The 22,011-nt window shown below is 40.3% G+C and overlaps 3 protein-coding genes across 6 annotated transcripts in view; 1 reads left to right on the top strand and 2 right to left on the bottom strand.

Annotated features, from left to right (window-relative positions):
* Positions 1-582: 582 nt before the first annotated feature.
* On the bottom strand, positions 583-10,840 carry PDK4 (pyruvate dehydrogenase kinase 4). Its single transcript, XM_041466864.1, has 11 exons — positions 10,593-10,840; positions 9,580-9,721; positions 8,431-8,502; positions 7,664-7,848; positions 7,144-7,233; positions 6,561-6,638; positions 5,855-5,931; positions 5,229-5,327; positions 4,823-4,933; positions 4,000-4,113; positions 583-3,073 (listed from the first exon to the last, which is right to left on the bottom strand). Exons 1-11 carry the CDS (start codon positions 10,738-10,740, stop codon positions 2,930-2,932), a joined length of 1,260 nt encoding a protein of 419 aa, XP_041322798.1. The 5' UTR covers positions 10,741-10,840; the 3' UTR covers positions 583-2,929.
* A 17-nt stretch (positions 10,841-10,857) lies between these two features.
* On the bottom strand, positions 10,858-19,201 carry LOC121352870. Its single transcript, XM_041466200.1, has 2 exons — positions 18,838-19,201; positions 10,858-11,773 (listed from the first exon to the last, which is right to left on the bottom strand). The coding sequence occupies exon 2, from the start codon at positions 11,677-11,679 to the stop codon at positions 10,858-10,860; it is 822 nt and encodes a 273-aa protein (XP_041322134.1). The 5' UTR covers positions 11,680-11,773; positions 18,838-19,201.
* Positions 13,303-22,011, top strand: part of DYNC1I1 (dynein cytoplasmic 1 intermediate chain 1) — a 211,901-nt gene continuing 203,192 nt past the window's right edge. For 2 of the 4 annotated variants that reach the window (XM_041466639.1, XM_041466641.1), the window contains exons 1-2: positions 19,360-19,455; positions 20,694-20,942. The gene's annotated coding sequence lies outside the window, so the exon portion shown is untranslated. Of the gene's footprint in view, positions 13,724-19,359; positions 19,456-19,484; positions 20,424-20,693; positions 20,943-22,011 lie in introns of those variants that run through there. The other 2 variants (XM_041466643.1, XM_041466640.1) reach the window with 2 other exon arrangements.

Here is a 22,011-nt window from a genome sequence, read left to right on the forward strand (position 1 = left end):
TATTTTTACAGTTACTCCATCTTCTTAAAATTAAGGGAGATGCAAGATAGCCGCAGGCCAACAGAAGTCTGCTAAAGCACCAGTTGTACAGGACCTTTGGGTCATGACACCATCTGATCACTACCATTTTCTTACACACCAGCTACGAAAAGCCAGCTGTCCCATTGCTTCAGAGCTGAAAGACAGCCATCCCTTTCCTCTGTGGGAAAACTTTTCTTTTAGATATAAACCCAGTGATGGATGTCTTTTTTTCTTAGTCAATTTTCATACTCTTTAAAACTGAACAACAACTTTAGAGCGTAGAACACACACTGATGAAACATTCCCAATTCTCATCTCAAAATGAATACCCTCCTAATTAAAAAGAGTAAGGAGATGGGTAAGGTGATGCACTCATTTTAGGTACTGTGTAACCTCTCAACCAGTGCAACATGAAGCATAAGCAGATCATTCTTCCAGTGTTTCGCCCTGCTGCTCTACCCAACATGGTATGAGTATTGTTTTTCTCAACTCCATTTCATAAGATTTAAAATAAAAAGCCCTTGCTCGCATCAGACTTCTTAAAAAACAAAGACACAGACAAGCATTTAAAACATTTTATTATAAAACTATTTCAACATCTACATCCAAGTAAAAGACTTAAAACTATAGCTCTGCTTTCAGAATAAAAAGTCAGTGAATGCTGGAAAAGGTGCTGTATTATCTAAGTAGATAGCCTAGATACTACACAGATTTCATGTGTATTCCTTAAGTGCTTCACAACCTCTGCCTGCATCATGAATGTTCCACAGCTTTGCTCTGCAAGCAGCATCACAAACATTTCTGCAGCACATGTGTCTCAGCTGCTTTGAAACAGAAATTAACTGAAGCAGCTGCAGCTGTATTGCAAATGTACCACCAGATCATAACTCAGGTTCAAGCACTCCTAGATGCAGACAGAAAGGTATAAATTGTGTGTACTTGACAACAATGACTATTTTGGTATGTGTTTGTAACCTTGCATTCCATTCAAAAATCAACAAATACTCAGTTACTTTATGACAGTGAAAGCAGCTTTTTTTACACCTCTATATTCCAGACAAAGGTATTTCATTTTTATCAGCCATAGCATTCACTGAGCTGAGCTCAGATGCATGATCTGGTGACTGCAGCTTATTCACCAGGATAAAAACAGCCTAGATGCAGTACTAAGATCATCATGCTCAGCAGTTATCATTAATACATCTAAAATTAGTTTTTAAAATAAATGAGGCATACCAAAATATATTTTATTTTCAATGAGAAATATTTCTCAACAGGACTTCAAGAATGCAAAGGTAGTTTCCTATTAAAAACCATTTTAGATTCACAGTGGAATATGGAGTCATTTTCTGCCCAACAAATAGAAAGCTCTAATAGAAAACTGTCATACTGAGCAGGATGTTTTACTGTATTTGTAACTTTTTGCAAAGGATCACATAAACAGAAAATAATATGATAATTAGTTTAAAAAAATTCAAGTAATATTTTACAGTCCTGATGAACTTCTGACTGGCCAGCTTGGCAGCATCCAATAGTTTAGCATCTGTTAAAGTTTACCTTGCTTACAAAAGTGAAAACACACAAAGAAGATGGGCAAGGAAGAAGCTTACTGAGAATGGAACATTTTCTGAACAACTCTCTCCCACTGGCATTTTCCTGTGGGAATTCCCCCTATTTTGCTCTTCACAAAAGCTTTCCTGTAGTTTTCAGTGCTGTTTACATTTTGAAACATTTCTTAAGCCCTTTCCATTGCAATGAACAGTTCTTAAAATAAATTTTTACATTTCCAACACCACTCCTGAAAGACCTTCAGTGCTCAGCCACAGCTGTCAGGGTACAGATTCACTAGGTACATCTTTGGGGTGATGTGGTCCAATACAAATTTGAAAAACACAATTGGCAGATTTTGGTTTAGTGCATTGAGCCACTAATCTAACAGCACAACAGAAACAAACAACAAGACTGTGTTTTAAACAAGCTGTTCTTCACAACTTGCTTATACAATACATATCACCAAAACCTTTCTGTTCAACTTGCAATGTCTGACTTCAGTTCTTGGAAAATTCTAACTGACTTGGCACACATTCTCCAGAATACAGGGACATAGGCCAGATGTACCTTAATGTGAGAGCTATTACAACCAAGTAGCTTTCCATTTCTTTCCAGTAGCTCTTAAAAATATCCTGATTTTCTTCATTACCTTATGCATAGAAGCCCTACTTGGCTGATTTCCCATGAACAGTTTAACATAAAATATCTAGCAGTGTGACTCACAGAGCAAGGCATCACTTAATATGAAGATCACTTAATTATTCCTAGAATAGCTTTTGTTTTCAAAATGGGACTTCCTTATATATGGCAAAAACTTTCTCTCTACCTCCCAGGGTTCCCTCTCTTCCAGTCAGGCTGTACTTGAATGCTGTTTGTATCTTGCTACAAGACTGCCATGTTAAGTGGATCTTTTCCAAATGTTATAAATACAACTTTAAAGTATGGATGCTATCTATCTACCTGAGGAGTTCTGTAATAAGATAAACTGCTGATAACTATTCTAACAGAAAAATATGCATCAGCATAACTCGTTTATCAGTCAGTATTAAGAATTCAAGCATTAAACAGGATTTAAAAATTGCACACCCCTACCACAACAAGTCTTTGATCATAGTAAAAAAATAGCTTGATTTTTCTCTATACATAGCTCTTCTTTAAAGACATATGTGCTCCTATTTTCCTCATCCTGAAGTCCACAGCAAGGTTTCAGATTCAGTGCATACAGCCTAGGTTTATGATACTCTTATTTTTCTTCTGCTAGTCCTGAAACTTGCTTGTTTAAAGGTAGATGAATACTTCCAAATGCTGCTCTTGAAGTCAGCTTGATCCCCTAGGATGTCTTGATATCAACTTCTCTTCAGGAAGCTGCACTTTGCTTAGCCATATTCTTTGGGTCTTTACTTGGGACACACCAGTCATCTGCCTCTGAGGTAGCCTGGTAATGCTTGGAAGCTGATTTGTTAAAAACCGGGAGTTTTTCTATTGATTCTGTTGATAAGGCCTAAAAGTCAAGAAGTAACAGGTTAATATCTTTCAATAATGTCACTTAAAGATTCATTCAGCATGCCTGAAGTGTTAAGCCAGTGACACCAGAAAACAAATGCACAAATGTTTCCACTGTAGATGTGGTAGTCTATGTGCTTCAGCATCTATGACTGATTTGGTAGGACAACTGCAGTAACAGCTCACCCTATTTTATGCATTTTTCATAGGCCTTAAGCAGTAGCCTCTAACATGTTTTCAAGATAGTCCAGGAATGCATGGAAAAGGACTTTGATTTGCAAAATTCCAGTGAAAATTTTTCAATAGAAGTGTTAAAAATATACAGCTGAACTGTCTCTTCCTTTCCTACTTCTGCTCTGATTGTGCTTCAGTGTTTTCAGATTAGCAAGGGGAATTCAAAGGAGGTTTCTCCCATGATTAGGCACAGAAAGTAGAAAACAACATGTAGTGTTGTTGGCAGGTTTCTTATAGAAACAGCAGTGCAAGTTATATGCCCAGTGTTCAAAATTACTGGTATCTGAATCCCATTGAGGGGCTATATGGCAGATGTTGAGTAGCACCTTGACTCATTAAGGATTTAGTTTATACAGACTTTCTGGTTTTCAGAATAAACAAACCAGATCTGTTGCTCACACCTTTCCTTCACTCTCTTCAAGTACTTGGTATTCCATGAACAAGTAGGTAACACCTTAACACAATCTGAAAACCAACAGGGTTCTCACTAGTAGTTGTTCAAGTAGACTAGTTAAATCCAAGTGACTTTTTTGATACCAGTTAAGAACCAGTTACTAAATCTGTCATTTCTCAAGAAAAAACAAGAGCTACTCACGAGCAGAGAATCTGTTTACCTTAAAATGGTAACAAGTAGTTATCCCACTGCATTAATGGCAGTAATATTTTATTTAACTAAATTTAAATACATACCTTCAAGTAGATGATAGCATCTGTTCCATAACCACATATGGAATAAAGATTTAGATCTCCTTGAAAGTACTTAGCATACAGACGAGAAATTGGCAAGCCATATCCAAAGCCAGCCTAAAAATAAAGTACAGTATAAAATTAATTTATTTTTACTAGCTCTAATGGCTTCAAGTTAAATAGCTGGAAAGTCTTCAGAGATTTTTAAGCTGTTAAAATACCCTTTGAATTTCCTCTTCTCTTGGAAGAAAACATAAATCTCTAATCAGTTTCATAGAGAATGCTGAAACTGACCATTAAAAACCCAATGTCACAAGAAAAAAGATCTCCATGGAAGAGGGAGGGTCTATATATATATATATGTCCCACTTTTGCATGTTAAATTTCAGTATTTTTTCCCTCCCTTGTTATTGCTAGTACAGCTTGATTAATAAAAGGAGCTTTCTACTGGGAGATAAACATAATAATCTAAAAGACTGTTCCAGTTGTGCTTGCCTTCAGAAAGACCACATGATCTACAGTAAGTTTGAGGTCTGAATGGAGAGTGAAGACAAAGTAAATTAATGTCATTGGAAAGCAGGAAGAAAATAATGAGAGGGTTAGACTCAGGTTGTAATGTTCTTCCTTCTTTATGCCTTTGAAAGCATATTTTTGTCCACTAAGCTAAATACTAAAATTCTGTTTCAGAAAGTGTAAATTCATACTTATGGGGCACAGTAAATCTTTGAATACCCCACGAAACAGCAGGATGGACACAGTGCTTCATTATTAACCCACCAACACTTACAACAATCTAATTGCAACATGAGTATTGAAAGTATCTTACAAGAGGAGTATTTCGAGCATCATCCACGTTTGGCCTCGGTGCAGTGGAATACATGTAGCTAAACAGCCGCTCAATTTTCCTCACTGGAACACCACCCCCTCGGTCTGCGATCTGATTTAAGAGAGAACAAAGTTAGTAACAAGCATGCACTAAGAATGGCATTTAAAAAGTTATTTGAACACACCTTTCCAACAGTCATAAATGCAAAGATTTGTTTTGCAGCACATTATTTTTTGACTAGATAATTGTGAACATGGAGGCTCATATCATCAAGAGAATGCTCTTGTGCTCATGCATAGTGTCTTCGACCCATTCTCAGAGGACAGACCTTTTATAGAACCAGCTATGCATCTATAATAACATAAAAACATTACAGTAGGGCCATTGTGGTAGGCCAACAAAATACCTTGATTGCCAGGTCTTCTTTCCCTAGAACTACTGTAACTTCAACCGGAGAAAGGGTAGGACTGTTTTCTTGGAATTCAACAGTTGCTCTCATTGAATTCTATGGAAAAGAAGGTTACTGTGATCAGAGGTTGTTGAATCCACACACTTCAAACCATATCCCTTTTACACAGAGGCAAAATTATCCTCTACTCCTATGAGTGCCTGGTTTCCAGGAGACACACTTAGCATTTTGGCATAATGGGAGCAGATTTATCACCATTTAAGGTGTGACAGGAGGTCTCACAACTTAAAGCATCTAAGCATAGCCAAGACTCTTCTGAGTGAAAGATTACAACATTCTTGCCAACATTAACTCGGGCACAATAAATTAAATAATATAACTCCCTTAAAGTCAACAAGTTTCTGGAGAAGAGCAAAGTTCAGCAGTTGCTAAAGGTTGCCAGATTTCTGTATGTCATGTTGGCAGCACTGAAGTTCAGCTGCAGTCACTACTCCTTAAATACATTGTCCACTCCACAGAAAAGACAGGAGGGCAAACCTGCAGATGTAATCTCTAAAAGCAGAAGGCTACTGGTGACCACAATCCCACATCCCACTTCACTCTCTCAGTCTATACTAACATACCTTAAAGAGCTCAAAAAGCATGTGAAAAAGATGAGATGGAACATATACAATGCTAATTGGCTCTCCTGGAGCTTTTCCTAGAGGAAAGGAAAAATAAAAAACACTCAAAAGGGTGATGACATTTTTCTATATTGTATCCAAATTTCACCATAAGCAAGTTGCCAAAACAAACAAAAAAATAAATCGTTTCATTTTTTGTTTTCCCTCCTCCAAAACTGGCAAACAGCTTTATGCATTCATTACAGTGTTTAGATTACAATTGTCACTTGCTTAATAAGTTTCTTTTCAAACAAACAAATTAAAAAATCAAGTATTTATTCCCCTTTATAAATAAAGGATTTCAAACATTAAGCAGACTGCTGTCAGACACATGCAGGCAGCTCAGACCAGACCCAGCATTTCAGTCAGCATCCCCAGTTCCTCACTCCAGATATGGAGGTCCTCTGTAGCAACTTGTCATACTACTTCAGGTACAGGTTTGTCTGACTTTTCTCAAATTAATAAATGGTACCTTAAAAATGTTGTGTTTAAGATACACCAACATTTGAGTTCTAACATGGGAGGTTAAATGAGGTGCCTATAATAGAAAATGAAGAGGAACTAGCCCAAGCCAGATCAACTGGTATGTGCACTAAGGTTACAGAATTGGGAGACTTTTGACTCAGTAGAAGAAGCAGTTTTGGCTATCGATAGGCTCTTATCTTACCGTTCACTTGAGTAAGTTTCAGTTCAGGAGATGTCAAGTAATACTGGTCACACAGCATCTTGGCACTTTCATAAGCATCTGAAAAAATTATTTTAATAAATTATATAAAGTATAATATCAAACAATGTAAAAATTCATTCTAATGCATGGCAGAATGCATCTTTTAACTGCCTTAGCTGCTAAGGTGTTCAACAGTCTAAGACTGGATTATGTCACAAGGGAATGATAATATTGCATCCACTGTGTGCACTAAAAATTGAGAACAATGGGTAGTTACAGAAGCTGTATGGAACTGATGAATCTGCTACCTACCAGTAGGTAAAACCAATCTCAACACCTCAGACAACTTCAACTCCTACCTCATCTGTCACTTGCTAGGATTTACTCCAACATGTTTTTTTACTGCTACTTTGTATTTTAAATTCTGTCCTCTAAAAGCTCATGCCTCGATAAGACTGCTTTCAGCTATTTCAATTAAAGCCAATCAGCACCCTCTACAACTGAAGCTGGTTACCCAAACTGCTTGCAATCAGATATAGATACTGATCAGGAAGAGAAATGTTAAAGCTCTGAGAATACACACCATTCACTACTTCGACAACATCACAGCAAGGATCAATACTTCCAATGTGCCTTGGGTGCCCCGAGCCAGATTTATCATCAAAAAGAAGAGCTGTTTGACATAAGAACAACAGAACATTTAATCCCAAATAGTGTTTTATAAAAAAGCCCCAAAACTGAGACTAATGCAGTGTGATGGCAACATATAATTACAGAAAATACTGAATGTTGTTTATGCCTTTTATGAGTTAAAACGCTATCTACTGTCAGCAAACTATGTTGGCTTTTCTGTAGCTCACATCTAAAGGCTTTTCAGACATAAAGAATGATATCCCTACATATTCCATAAAAGAGTTATTTCAATTGTTTTGTTGTCTCTCACTTAAAGTTTTCCCATTACTTTAAGTGACAGATTCAGTTTCTAACTTTTCAGTGTCACACAAAATCATGTAAAGTAGTTCTCCAGCAGTTTTAAGAAATGTTTACATTAACATGTTACTAATTAGATTGAAGTTTTTCCTCAGCTAAAAATTTCTACTTACTGTGTTGGTTCATTAGCATCCGGGTGGAAATACGGCTCATGTAAAAACGATCCAAAAAATACTGGATGTTTTGATTGGTGACAGGATCTACTTTAAAAGTGTCTTTGTATTCAATTACACCTTGTGCCATTGTAGGAACCACATCATGATGTCTGTTTCGGACTCTAATTAGAGTATCTATAAAGCTAGGTTTAAAAACAAGAAATCTTTTTAGAACATTATTCTCAGACTCCACAGAAGCAAGCTTTTATAATGTAATTATCTAATCTAGCACCAGCACAGATAAGTGCTTAACAGCCTTAATACTAAAATACAGTGTGGTTTTTTTTTTTTAAACTCTTTTAAAAGTAATTCCTCATTGACCTAACACAGAAGTATTTGGCATTTTTAAAACAAAAGGTATAATGAGCCATATCAAATTCACAACTTGTTTACTCATTTATTTGAGCAGAAGAAAAGGAAAGAAAAAAGATCCCAAGCTGACATCTTGGATAAAAGCAGAGATATGACTACACAGATTTTTTTTTTTTTTTTTTATATCTCTGAATGTTCAAGGAGCAATATGACCTTAAAATTAGGCTGTTACAGGTCATAATTATTTGCAATACTGCTAAACATGGTCAGAGGTGTCGACCAGCTTGTTCTATGTTCAGCTCTTCCTGCTAGATTATCAAATTCAGCTCATCATGGCTGTCAGTCTAAAGTGACTATACTGTGAAAAGTAGAAGGAGAACTAAAAAGTTCAAAGAAAAACATGAAAAGCTTACTCAGATAAGACTTTTTGGTCATCTGGGCTTTTCTGATGAAATTCAATCAACTCCTTTAGGCTTTGGATGTACCTATTGAAAAAGAAGACAAGAAATATATGCTATCAATTTGATTTTTATTATTCTAGCAATATCAAAAATACTTTGTCTTGTGCATATCATTAGTCCTAACAAGTCATCTGGGAGTTTTAAGTATCTTTAAAATATCCAAGTTACAACCAACAATGGAATGACAGATGGACACTTCTTGACTGCCTGAACTCCAGAAGTTTTAAGTCTTTTCTTGTGCCTGCCACCAGAGAGGAATCTAAGCCCTCAGTTAAGGTACATGTGATGCCCTTATAATTCTTTGGAAGAGATGTATTTCAAAAGAAGATCCAAATGACAATGCCAATCAGGAAGCCACTTAAGGAACATTTTTCCAAATCTGATCAGCTTTGGCAGAAGCTAAGAAGCTAAGTAGCTGAGCTGCTTGCACTAACATCTGACAGCCTTGACGCATACAGCAAAGGCACAACAGTTTGCTATATTAAGAAGAGTTTCTAGACCTGACTCTAATACTTCTGCTCTTTATGTCAGCCATCCTGGCAAATGCTGCAACTGTGCCAGTAAACAAGGTTAAATCAGATTCAACCACTGTGTCAGCTGCAGAGATTATGTTAATTGAATTTCAAACACTTGCTGCACAGGTCAAGACAATATACTTTGGAATAGAAGCTCTGTTAGTGACTCCATCAGTGGGAGATCAAAACAAGTACATAGCCTGCTTTCCCATTTTGTGTGGGTCTCAGAGTCTGTGTGGAATGCTGTGTGGAAACAGAACACGTTTTCTTTTCTCCCTTCTCTATTAGCTATTTCAAACTGTTAACTCCCCGCCCCCCACACCTATTTAAAGATAGCAATATAATCATATTGATTTTCAATTTAATTTTAGTGTGCTAGAAAAGGACAGTGTGTAACAGCTTGCAACTCAGATTTGATGAAGGAACTGCATTTCTACTTGTTATACTTTGTTATATACTTATTATACTTGTCTACTTTGTTTATACTTGTTATACTTTCTTATACTTTTTACTAAAAAAGGCTGTAACAACAAAGTTCTCAAAGCTGTGTAACTTTGCATGCTGAATTGAAGCAGTTCATACTTACCAGCTTCTTACTAATTTTACTGATGGAGTGCCTAGTAATTTATCAGGAAGAAGATCAATTTCTTTCAAGATATTTGCAAACCTCACAGGAAGTTCTTGTCGCAAAAATGCAAAAGAAGTTCTCTCGCATCCATTAGTTGAGCCTATGAATAAATCCAAAATACAGTTTTTGTTTGAGGAAGTTTCAAGATGAAAATACAGATTGATGACTTCCCATAAATTTCAGGACTCTGTTTCTCTACAATCATGAGGCTTTTACCGGCCAGCTCACTTAGGTGTTACATGTTTATGCAGAACGCTGTTTACATGACAGTAAGACACAGCGTGCTCCTGGACGGAATACTTTTACAGTTCCCATTTAGCCATGAGACTTAACTGCAATCCCCTAAGAAGCACTCCGGCCCCTGTAAACAGGAGGTTGTTCGGGGTGACGTCTGGTGCTATCATGTGCGCACAGCCGCCAGAGCTGCCGAAGCGATAACGGGATGTGGGAACTGCGCGTTCGCTCCGCCCGATGGCTCCTCCCGCCTCCGTGTGCGCGGAGCAGAACCCGCCCCGCAGCCCACGTCCCTCTCAGCGCCCGCGCCCTACGAACACCGCCGAAGCAGTGTTGTTGTAGCGCATCTTCAGCTCTGACGGTGGCACCCACAGGTCTCCAGCCCCTGGCACCTGGCCGGCGGGTAACTGCGGCCGGGGGTGCCCGCCCGAGACGAACTCCCCGCCACCGCCGCCACGCCGGGGCCGGAAGATTCCCAGCGGGGCTGGGAATACCCGGCGGGCCCGTTCCCCTCCTCCACTCTAGCTCTGGGCAGCCGAGCCGGGGGGCGGCAGTGACTTCAGCGCTGGCTGAGCGCGACCCTCCGGGCGGGGATCGCCGCCTGCTCTGTCCCGCACAGCGCCGCTCCCGCACCCTCCCCGCGGCAGCCCCCGGGCTCGCTCCTCCATGGGGAAACGAGCCTCCGAGCCTGGGCTGCCCCGCAGCCCTGACTTGCCCCCGCTCCTCCCGACTCTCACCGAAGTCCAACAACTGCTTGATGGAGAGCGGGGAGGGGGAGAAGCGGGAAAACTGCTCCACCTCCTGTGGCAACCGGCCGCTGCTGCTGCCGGCACTGGCCCCTGCCAGCGGGGCGGCGTTGCGGAGGGCGATCCGGGCGGCCTTCATCGCTGCCGGGCCGGCGGGTGCGTGGCAGGTAAGCGATCGCTGAGAGAGCGAGTGCTCCGCGGGCTCCGGGACTGTCACCGTCCCCTCGCCTGTGGCGGGTGGCCTCACGTGGCGCCTCTATTTACAATCGCAGGGGGGCGGCGCTCCGCCAGGCCGCGCCCCTCCCGGGCCCCTCGTGACAGCGCTGGCGGCGTTCCCCGTGCCCGTCCTGGCCTGGCGGGCACCGCGCCAGCGGCACGGGGAGCAGCCGCGGGGCCAGGACACAGCCGCGGGGCCAGGACACAGCCCGGGGCCAAGGCGCACAGAGCGGCGGGTGCTGCTGCTGCGCCTCCCGCGGTGACCTTGTGCACGGGGCAGGGGCCGGGCGAGGCTGGCAGGGCGGCCGTGCCCAGCTGCGAGGGCGCCGTGCTGCTCCCGCCCCTCACGGGCTGCGGAGGCTCCGGCCCTGTGCGGGCTGTGCACAGACACGCCGTGGGCGCCGGGGCTCGGGGGGAAGCGGTGCACGGCGCCATGGCCCGGCATGAGGGGCGCGATGGTGCCCGGGGCAGTTGTGTGTTTGCACTCATACGGGGGGTGCTGGCAGTGCCGGTACTGACGGGTAGCTCCAGGGCCGGCACAGAGCATGGCCGACTGCGTGGACGGCAAAGGGAGCAAAATCAGGTCCCAGCCGCGGGCTGCTGACATGTAGGTCATGGCTGTGACCTGGTTAATAGTGGCCAAATACCCGAGGACAGCTGTGCTGGTGACGCACTGGCCCCCGATCAGCATGTGGCCTTTATTTACTGTCACTAGAGCTGACCTAAGAAGGGGCTGACACAGGGCTCTCAGGGACAGCTCATCTCCCAGGGTCACAGTCGAGCTGGGAAAAGCCCCCTCACCTTTCCTCTTTGCTGGGGAAGGAGCTTGGATCTCCAGTGCTGCCTGGCCTTTTCCCAGCATGCCCAGTCCACTTTACTGAGGGCAGGGTTTGCATAAGCCACTGAAGAATGGAATTAATGTCAGCGGAGGGCTTTCTGACATCTGAAAACTTGGTCTGTAACAGCAGAAGCATGTGGCAGTAAAATAATGCAAAATATGCCCTAATATTTCCATACAACTCTCCAGTCCAATTTTATATGCACATATTTAGACACACAAACATGTAAACTCTTTTCAGGGGAAGGAAGATCAAATTCCTCACAAGAAAGCTGTGCACATAGTTTAACAGACAGAGAAAAATACTTTAGCTTGTCATTAGACTTTTTTTTTAACTTTATCTCATTTTTGTCTTCCTAGTATATCTGTTATCCCTACTTATGGCTCTACTCCTGCTGTACTTTATGTTTTATTATTTTATTGCTCCCTGTTTTATTATTTTATTGGGAGAGTTATTCTGTTATTTTTCCATGAGATATATTCTGGCTTACCACAGTGATCAAATGTTGGCATATGAAATGTGAAATGAAGCAAAATTTAGACATCAAATAGCAGCAAATGTAATGACTTTGATTTTTTCCTGTTCTTTACGGCAGTTAAAAATTTAAAAATTTGAGATTTGCTTTTGACTGTTTAAACTTGGTTTGACTGCAAGTTGCAGATGAGTCACAGAAATGAAAATATCATACAAATTTGTTTAAACCATGAAACATGCAGGATAGCTTTTGTTTAGTTCCACTTTCTTCCTTAAGCCACTAATCGGTGACAAGCAGGAACCTCACAATTAACTCTTTGCAATAAAATCTGGGTCAGGAAGTTCTCTGAAGTAGGCAGTTATTGCAGTTTATAAAGTCATTATTTCTATTCCTATGAGATGTTTTATTTAATCTGTTGGTGTGCTGAGCCTGCTTAATATAAGTAACTGGAATATCCTTTGTGAGCAGTCTGAATAGGGAAATAGTCTACTAAGGACAATTTTTGTTGTTTGCATTAATTTTCTTTACAGCAACTTGTTTTCTTATTGGTTTCCTAGTAGTTATATGCAGTAAGGTATGAACAAATATCTTACATACTCAATTTAGCTGTGAACAAAGGTAAAATTGTAGTTGCAGGAAATACAGGAAGCGTGTTGCCTTCCCCATTTGTTAAAAGGACAAGGCTCCAGTAACTCAAATCCTGGGTGTTTTTCAAATCAAAACAAACTTCTACAAGAATTTTACACATCAGCAGCACAACAACTGAGGTTTTTCTTAACTCAGATGATCTTCTAAAAGAAGCATGTCTTCTTCATAATTCAGATTTGCTTCTTGCTCTTTGTATGATGGTTATATGTTACAGGAGGTTCTGAACAACATTAATTTATATTCTTGCACATCTAAACTATATATCTGTGAAGTAATTCTTATGGATCTTCTGAATGTTGAGCAAGACAGCTAAGTTTTAGGCACAAATGCAACAATATATGAGGATTCATCATCCGCCAAGATGCAGGTGAGCTAGGCTGTGAAAATTGTAACCACGTCATATAATGCCTCCATCTCTCCTATCTTTAGCAGTGTTCTCACTTTATTTCCTCTCCAACCACCATCTTGCCCTCCTTCTGAAACACGTGACAGTTTTAAGTGCAGGTGTCAGAGAACAATGGCTATGAAGGACAATGCCGAATTCTGAACTGGAGTATTCATCAGAGAGGGTCTCATTTCTGCTGTTTAGATATTTTAACTTTCCTCTTCTGAATTGCCCTGGGGCAAGTTTTGAAAAGGCAGTAACAACACTTGCAGTTGCTTGGTCACAGTAATGTTTTGCTGACTATGCTTAAGAAAATGGAGCTGCATTAACATTCTGCTTTTTTCCACAACAGATGGGTCCAGAAGAGTGGAATGAATGAAGCCTGGATTCCTGTCCATTTGTCTCCTAATAGCTCTCCATTGCAATCAGCTGTCTCTCACCTCATGTTTCTTGTCCTCACCCCAGCCAGAGACACAACGTGCTGTACTGAGGTCAGAGCCGTGTTCCTGGTCAGGCAGCCTGTGTAGTAACTGACCATGTTGCTGAAGTCTAATAGAAGGTATCATGGTTGCTTTTGCCCTTCCTTTTTCTCTGTTGGGACAGACAAAAATGCAAGGATCTTTTTCCTAACCCAGCAAGTGCTGGAGACCTAATAAGATGTGCTGGGATGAGTGCCCTCTCTTGACCAACCAGACTATGTGGGATGACTACTGATGGGGCTACTCTCTAGTAGAATGAGTCTGGTTGAGTTTCCCCTCCCTTTTATCCAGTGTGTAGCAAAATTCTAATCTCTCCTCCCTAAACCACTTGCTAGTTTGTACACAGTTTGTATGGAGTTGATTATCTATTCAAATTTGGTTAAAATGCTTAGGAGGGATGGTTTGGCAAACAGGTGGACAGGCAACGTCAGTTTTTTCTCTTATGGAACCAGACTAACATTTTCTGCTAGGGACAAAGGCAACTTTTCATTCAGCTTCTGTAAGGAAGGGTAAATGATAACTCAGGAGGAGCAGTAAGTCTGGGTGGAAATTAATGGTAGCACTAGGAAGTTTTGAAAGTAAGCAGAGCAGTCTGGTGACAAGTGTGTGAGTTATATTCACAGCACCTCATGAAATTTCCAGCAGTACCAAGAGCAAATCACTTGCCCTCCACCTACAGATGGGTCTGCATTTATGGAATTGGATTGATACTTTAACCTACTAATATATTTGTTTTCTAAATATTTATGTGGCCCTTTACATGGAAAAAAAGACAGAAATAGCATTACAAACAAGGGTCATATCTTCCCGTTCTCATCTTTCTGTCACCCGACACTGCGGCTGCACAAGCTGTCAAGCTGCTAGGGGTTCCCGGTACAGCCAAAACAGCCAAAGTAGGTGAAAGGTTGTGGAGGAGCACACAAACAAGCTGGCATGCCTCCTCAGTAGTTCAGTGAGGGAAAGGTTCTGCAGCTGCTCCAGCGCTTACACAATCTCCTGTGGCTGCTCATAACTTGCAAAAGTCAAGAGTACAGTAGCTGGATCATTTTACAGATGGAGCTGTGGCTGGTCAGCAGCCTGCTTGGAGCTGTAAACATGGCAACTCAGCAGCCCTGAACAGGAGACACCCTTTTTCCTCATTCCCTGCCTTTGTTACCCATGTCTGAAATTATCTGTTACCTCCTTTAAAATCATGGAAAATGAAACTGGATTGCTGGTTTCAAAATTGCTTTTCCAAAAGATAGCTAGAGGCTTGCACGAGATTAACTGTGGGTGTTTAAACTAGGAGTGTAGGGATAGCCAAGGGGAAAAAACTGTTTTGGAGTATAGCTGTACAATTCAGGAAATAAAGCTAGGACTCAAACTGTGATAAAAGTAGGACTCAAAAGTGTTTATCTTGAAATGCTTGTCACAATTCAGGAGGCTGCTTACTAAGTAGGGGAATAGTAATCTTCAGCCAAGTACACCATTGCAGAGGAAATAAAGGTAGACTTTCAGAGTGGGCTGGCACTGATCTAAAGTACATAGCTAGACACAAAATAATGTCCTTTTCCGGCCTCAGCTGACTACCATAGCAGTTCTTGTGGAAAAGCATGTGGCATCCTCCATGAGAGCTGCAGATGCAGAGGAAAATAAAGAGGAAAGGTATCATCAGGACAGCTGCCACTTTGGGCCATGGCTGCCTTTACTGTGAACAGCCCTGCTCTGGAGAAAATCAGCTGGGAAAAAGTGGACATCTTGTGAAAAGTCAGGGAAAAAGTTAATGTTACCAAAAGAATACATCTTTTAAGGTCTAAATATGTTTCATCTGAACAGTTATGGTTTTTCTGTAGGAATATGGAAATGGGGTTAGTGGAACAGGATATTTTAAATTAAAAGCTTTGGATTAGACATTTGACACCTCACCCTGAGAAGAAGAAGTTCTAGCTTCGCCTGTAACCCTTACATGGGTCAGGGGCTTTGAACTGGTACACATAGTGGGGTTTTTTTTTCGGAGTAGATTACTCTGGGTGAAGAGCAAATGTTTTTGCTAAGTTTTCTATCAGATGTGCTTGATACTGTTGACTGTAGCAGGACCGTTGGTAAAGTGGATGTGGTGGCTTGAGTTTCGGCTCCAAACTGGAGCCTGAAACTTACTCCAGGTTATGTTGTCTGAGGGTGATATTAGCAACCATTCCCAGTTGTTCCCTCTCAGCATTTCCTTCATCAGATTTGAATTTTAGTGTCCACATCATCTGAACTTGAATGAGAAGTTTAGTCTAGGAAATAGTAAGCCAAGACATCATCTAGAAAAGGGCTCTCTGTGGTGTTACCTGGCCACTCTTTCAAAAGGCTCATGGTATCTTTTGAATTCCTAAGCACTCTCCTTAGTGCTTAGGATTACTCAAGGGAAGTTTGTTTTTTGTTTGCAACATCCTGACTACTATCCCTGAAGTGTGAATTCACAGATACTAATCAGTTGTTCTCATAAACACTGAGTTTCCATAACATACTCTACAGGGGTTGGCTACACAGTAGGTCTGTGGGAGTTTTCTTACTTGATTAAAAGTATAGCCACAGGCTAAGGTGTGATAACTGCAATTAAATATGAAAATGTAGCTTGTGTATTAAAATATTCCTGATAAAGAGACAGTACAATTTAAAATGTTGCACTGCACAATTAAAATGCTTTGCCTTTGGGTCTGAGGAAGTGCAAAATATTTTTATGTCATAACTAACAGATAATGGGTAAATTGTCAATACAACATTGCTGGAACATTGACAAGAGTTTAAGCAATGGAACTCTCACTCTCTCCATTTATTGTGGCAAAATCTCGTGGTATATTAGGCAAAATCTGCAGTTCTGCTATGCAGCATTAAGCATGTTTTCTTGTTATTGTAATTATTTTAATATTATTTATTACTCTATCCACTTTGGTATTTTCAAACTCTATTTTCAATTTAGTCCTTATCTAATAGTCACTGAAATGAAAATAACAAAATCATCAGAACTATGGTGGTACTTGATTTCCAAGATTTCTATCTACCTAAAGTGACATAAAAACCCACACTAGTTTAATATGTCTTTGTTTAATTTACTGAAATTACACCAATATTCTAAATTTACTCTGGTAGTTACATTTATATGCAGGCATTCGTGAACATACATTTTGGTTTTATATGGGAAAAGACCCCTAGATATCAAAAAATACTGAAGGAAGAAATTACTGAAATATTTACCTATTTAACAGTTTAGAATATCTGCAAATACAAGTCTCGATTCCCTATTATCTGGGGCATAATATCTGGGTACAAATAATCAGCAGTTAGTTTGCAGGCATTGGTTTCAAAAAGCCCCCTTTGAAAGAAAGTATTTTAACATACTCACTGGAGGACACAGTCTGAAACAGAGATGAAAAATATCTTTGTCTGTTGTGAAACTAATTGAATTTAAAAGTTTGAAAAAAATATATTAAGACATATTTTCACTGCTGAAAACCAGATTCACTAAAATGTGTAAGATCTCCTTTTACACCTTATAAGAAGCAGTGTAATTTCTTCTTGCAGACTCACACAACTACTGTTGAAGTGAGAGTTGTTAAGCCTTCCATTTTGTGGATACTCATAATTAATATGTATTTAAGTAAAGTTGAATATTTGGGCATTTCCTCGTTCCCAGAAAGAAATACAAGCTCCTTATTCTCTGTTTCAACAGTATTGGAGAAATGTTTTGAAATTTCAATATTCAGATCAAGAGATAAATCCAAGGTAAACAATCTTGAAGATACTCTAGACAAGAGGAAACTTGGTAATCACCACAAGAGCCCTTGCTAGCTTTCAGCAGGTGCTGAGAGGCAGGGCAGTGCTTTCCCCTGTGCTGGGCATTGGACAGTTTTCCTTCTGCTTTTTGTTCCAGATATGCTACATGGAATCCTGAAAACCAGTTCCTTATTTGCAGCTGCCTATATGCTGATCCTTAGGAAAGAGAGATAAGAATATTATTAAAGAAGCAATGTGGGATTTAATTGGTGTAAGATACTGCAAGGGATATTGCACAGGAGTGATGCCATGCTGAAGTAAATGAGTGTATCTGTGTTTATTGGTATTTTGGGCTTACAGCATGCACATCAAATGATGTACATGCTTATCACCTCTCATGTATGGAAACAGTTTTTAAATTCTAAGCATTTCAGTTAAAAGAAGTCAAATCAAATCAATGCCAAGAATCCTAGTTAGGATGTAATTTTTGCTGAAAATTACCTTCTTCAAGGCCTTGGAGGAAAAAACCAGCAATTTAGTAAAATTGAACAAATAAAGACATTTTATCACATTCCCCTTAGTCAAACCTTCATTAAATTCCCCCTCTTTTTGTGAAATACAGTAAGTTGATATGGTATTATTTGCCCTTTCCATGAGAAAGACTCAAAAAAATGTTGGACTGCATTTGAGAAGCAGTCTCTAGTTTTGCGTGAGCACTTCTGGCTGCTAAATAAAGGCTGCAAGACCTTGCAGGTCTGAGAGATTTCAGTCAGAGTTATGAACCCATAGCACCTTTAGAAATTAGGTGGTAGGCGTGACCAACGTGCTGAATTAAACTGTACTGTTGAAAACATGGGATAAATTTCCATCTGAAGTCACTCAAAGAGCATTTTGACTCCAATATTTTTCTCTTTCAAATAAAAAGGGTGCCTCTATTTAACCATTCCTGGAGAAAAATATCTGATATTGTATTTTTGAAACATCCAGGTAATTCTGGTCCTTTACAGTCAGTTCATGTTTCAAATCTCATGCCAAATGCTCAAATCCTTGGACTAGAGAAGACCCAGAGGGGACTCATAAAATTATATAGGAAAGGCACCAATTCACTCTTGCTGAGAAGTAATTTGGTTTGGTTTAGTAACCTGTGAAATAGTTCTGTAAAATTATGAACTTTAAGGAAACTGTAAAGAGTGTGATTATTGACATCTGCTGTACGTGACCTTTATGTGCTGAAAAGATCACAAGGTAGTAAAGACAAAAAAATTACAACCTCCTTTCCTTCTTCTCTCTAATGGTCTGAAATTGAAAAATTGGATCTATTGAACCCCAGTTAAAGTCAGGACAGCCAAATAAAACAAGACTACAGCCTGCAACTTGCAGTTTCCCAAGTGTGTAATTTATATACTTTAGAGACTAAATGCAACTGCTCGAGGGAGTTGTGAGTCCCCACTCTCACCTGAACATAAATCACTTCATGTTATTTCCGTCCATTCACTACCTCTTCCATTAACGTCCCCCTCTATGGTAAAGAAACATATCGCAGCATTTCAAAGGAATAGATGTACATGTGCAGATCATCCAAAGCTGTTTGTTCTGATTCTTTTCTCAGGGCAGTCATAAGGGCTGTGTGCCTTGCTATCTTTCCTACTTCTCAGTATCTTTTCTGGCTGTTCTTTCTTTGCTGTTTGTGTTAACATAATCTAAGCTCCTGGCAGCTTTATGAAATTTGTACTGGTATTGATCAGCTTGCAGGATATGGCAAGTGCCTTAACGTCACTGTTGCTGGCATTACAGCACCACGTAGCAGCTAACATTTTAAGTGCATGAGCTGTGCAAATGACCTTTTAGCTCTCCTTAAGAGCATCTCACAGTTGTCCTGAGTCAGCGTGCCAGTTACCACAGTTGTCTGAGGGTGGTATTTTAAGTGTCCCATGTCATCTTGATAAGGGACCAAAAAGGCAGTAGCATGACACTGGGTATGCCCTATGACACAGATATTGCCTGAGTGTGCTGGATGCTGGGAAATGCTGAAGAGGACCCAGACCAGAGCCAGAATAGCATTGCTTTCCTCAATGTAAATATCCCCTAACAGTTCCCCTTTAATCACTTGAGTTGAATTATTTTATCCACGGCTCCCTTTGGAAAGGGACCCTGTCTGGTCCTGTCCTAGCTCACTCTTTTCATTTTAATGAACATGTTTTCCAGAACTGCATTGAGCAACACAACTAGCATTGAGATATGCAATTGCCTTATTCTTATTATTTTTTTTAATTAAGAAATTTATTAACATTTGCATTTTTTAAAATCTAATTTTAGGCTGATACACTTTTTACTGTTTGCATGGTCAAAAGGATGTTTTTCCCTGTTCTAGTAGAAGAGTATGGACTGTCTGATCCCAACTGCTGTTTGTATTTGTACATAACCTTGATTTGTCCTAAAAGAAAGCCTTTGTGCTTGCAGAACAGGTCTGTTCTGTGTCATGACTGGGAAACTGGGCTGTCTTCAGTAGGGTGCAACCCAGATTTTCAAATGGTTTTTAAAGTATTTGGGCATGGGACAGCTGTGTCTGAAAATACATTAGGGAGAGGTTGTTTACGGGAAAGGACAGGCTTGGTTTGCTCACTAATTACTGCATTGCTGAAGAGCTGGCTGTAGTTTTCTGTACTCAGAGTTCAGTTAGTAACTCATGAGTTGTATGAGTTAAATGGATGATTCAGCAGGATGGTGGGAAATCTTATTGCCAGCTGCACATATTAAGTACTATGCATAGCTACTGCAGTGTGAGATACTAGAGGGGATTGCTGGGACATCCTTGAAGTGATGGGTTAACTTCTCAGCCAGAGGGAAGTTGTACATGTGTTATTTCCGGTTACTGGATAGTGTGTGAATGACTGTGAATGAAGTCCTAATCCAATGCCCGCTGCATTCAGTTATATGTTTCCAGTCATTTCAGCTGTAGTTTTAAGTGGGAACTGGATCAAACCTCTCTCTGTAAGATTGAAGATAGCAAAGTCACACTGAAAGGAAAAAGTCAGGTTTAAGGTTCCTATTTTAATTTTTCAATAATTTCTAAAGACTTCTAGGGAAGTATTTTTTTTTTGTCTGATTTGCCCTTTGTTCAGTTTCCTACATTATGCATAGATTAATTCTATGAGTTGAATTTTTTTTTTATGTCTGTGTAACTTGAGGAAGTCAGTGGCCAGTTTTTAGCAAGAAAAAATAAACCAGACATTCATATTCTTGTTTTGAAATACTTTTCTCTGTGTGCTTTGTTCTTTCTGGATAAAATAAGCAATACTTCTGTTTTAAAAGTGCTCTGCCAATGTCATGTCCGCAATTGCTCATGGACTGGTAGAGGAAACATGGAATATCTGAATTGAGAGAGACCATCAGGGAGATCTGGTGCCAGCAACCTGCGTGGAGGAAAGGAGGAGGAACTGATAATTCCCCTGTGTGAGGACCAACATCTGAGTGCACTCTGTGATCAGGAGGGAAGCGAGGGACACTTAACCTTGGAACTGTCTGTCTCTTCTCCAGATGTAGTAAGAAAACATTAGAAAGGTAAGATGGAGCTCTGCATGGAAATTTTTAATTGATTGAATGTTGCTTTATGCAGGATCTCAATGAAAAGAGCCTCCTACTATTTTAGTCAGTTGTAGGGGCCACCATGTTCTGTCAGACCTCTTGTGAGCTTCCCAGACATGTATGACATGTTAGGTTGCTTCACTGAGCCATCCTACCCGTGTCCATACAGTGTAGACTCCTAGGATGGGTGTCCCACAGAGAGGTCCTATCAAGGCCTTTTTAGCATTCATACCACCATATATAGGACTGTGATTAGCTGTTGCTATTATGCTAAAGCACCTCATAGCTAATGGCTGAGGAGGGATGATCTTGCTGGGTTTTTTGGTATTGGAGAGGGGTAGGAAAAGTGGACTTAATATCCATACTCAAGACTAGTCAAAAGATGAGACATGGGTTGTAAGTTGCTGTACACTTTATTCCTAGCAGGGCACGCAAGCCTTCTGGTTTTTTTTTTTTTTTCTGGTCAAAGCATCTTTGTTTTCCTTATTCCTTCAGATTTTGGATAGATGCTCTAGCTATGAGGATGAACAGTGTTTTTCCATGACTCAGTGACATATATATATGTTTAGAAACTCCCTAGATGTTTTACAGGTGTAACTGTGTTATCTACATTAGCCTAAATTCTGAAACTGGGTACTCAGCAGAGCGTCAGATACAGGCCCCTGCTTCACTCCAGACAGGAAAATTTCATGGAAAATGTCCCTAAGGCCATTCAAGGAATTGCTTAAATTATTTGTTCTGTAGCAAGTTGCTAGCTCTAAGCTAAACAAAATTCTTTGAAGGTTTTTCACTCTCCACCCTGGACTTTGTGTTAGCTCCCAGATCAAGACTGTCAGCTTTCTGCCCAGTTAGTCAATATCTGGAGGGAGCACTACACAGATACCGTTTGCTGCTGACTGCAGACATCAAATCTGAAGATCCAAATCAGTGAAGGCATCTCTCACTGTAAAGTGGTATCCAAAATAAGCAGAAGCTGAAGATTTTTTAGAAGAAGAAGTAGTCTGAGGAAATAATCACAAAAGAATGAGTCTAAGATGGCATGACT

This window comes from Pyrgilauda ruficollis, unplaced genomic scaffold, assembly GCF_017590135.1.
Source record: "Pyrgilauda ruficollis isolate IOZ18807 unplaced genomic scaffold, ASM1759013v1 scaffold2, whole genome shotgun sequence".
Taxonomy (NCBI): domain Eukaryota; kingdom Metazoa; phylum Chordata; class Aves; order Passeriformes; family Passeridae; genus Pyrgilauda; species Pyrgilauda ruficollis.

Excerpts from the sequence above, each read along its gene's own strand:
- PDK4 (XM_041466864.1), bottom strand. The coding sequence starts at position 10,740 with ATGAAGGCCGCCCGGATCGCCCTCCGCAACGCCGCCCCGCTGGCAGGG. Across the intron at positions 7,849-8,430 it reads GACCAAAAAGTCTTATCTGA|CTTTATAGATACTCTAATTA; the intron begins GTAAGCTTTTCA and ends TTTTAAACCTAG. Across the intron at positions 7,234-7,663 it reads GATGCTAATGAACCAACACA|CTCTTCTTTTTGATGATAAA; the intron begins GTAAGTAGAAAT and ends TATGTCAAACAG.
- LOC121352870 (XM_041466200.1), bottom strand. The coding sequence starts at position 11,679 with ATGCTGGGAAAAGGCCAGGCAGCACTGGAGATCCAAGCTCCTTCCCCA.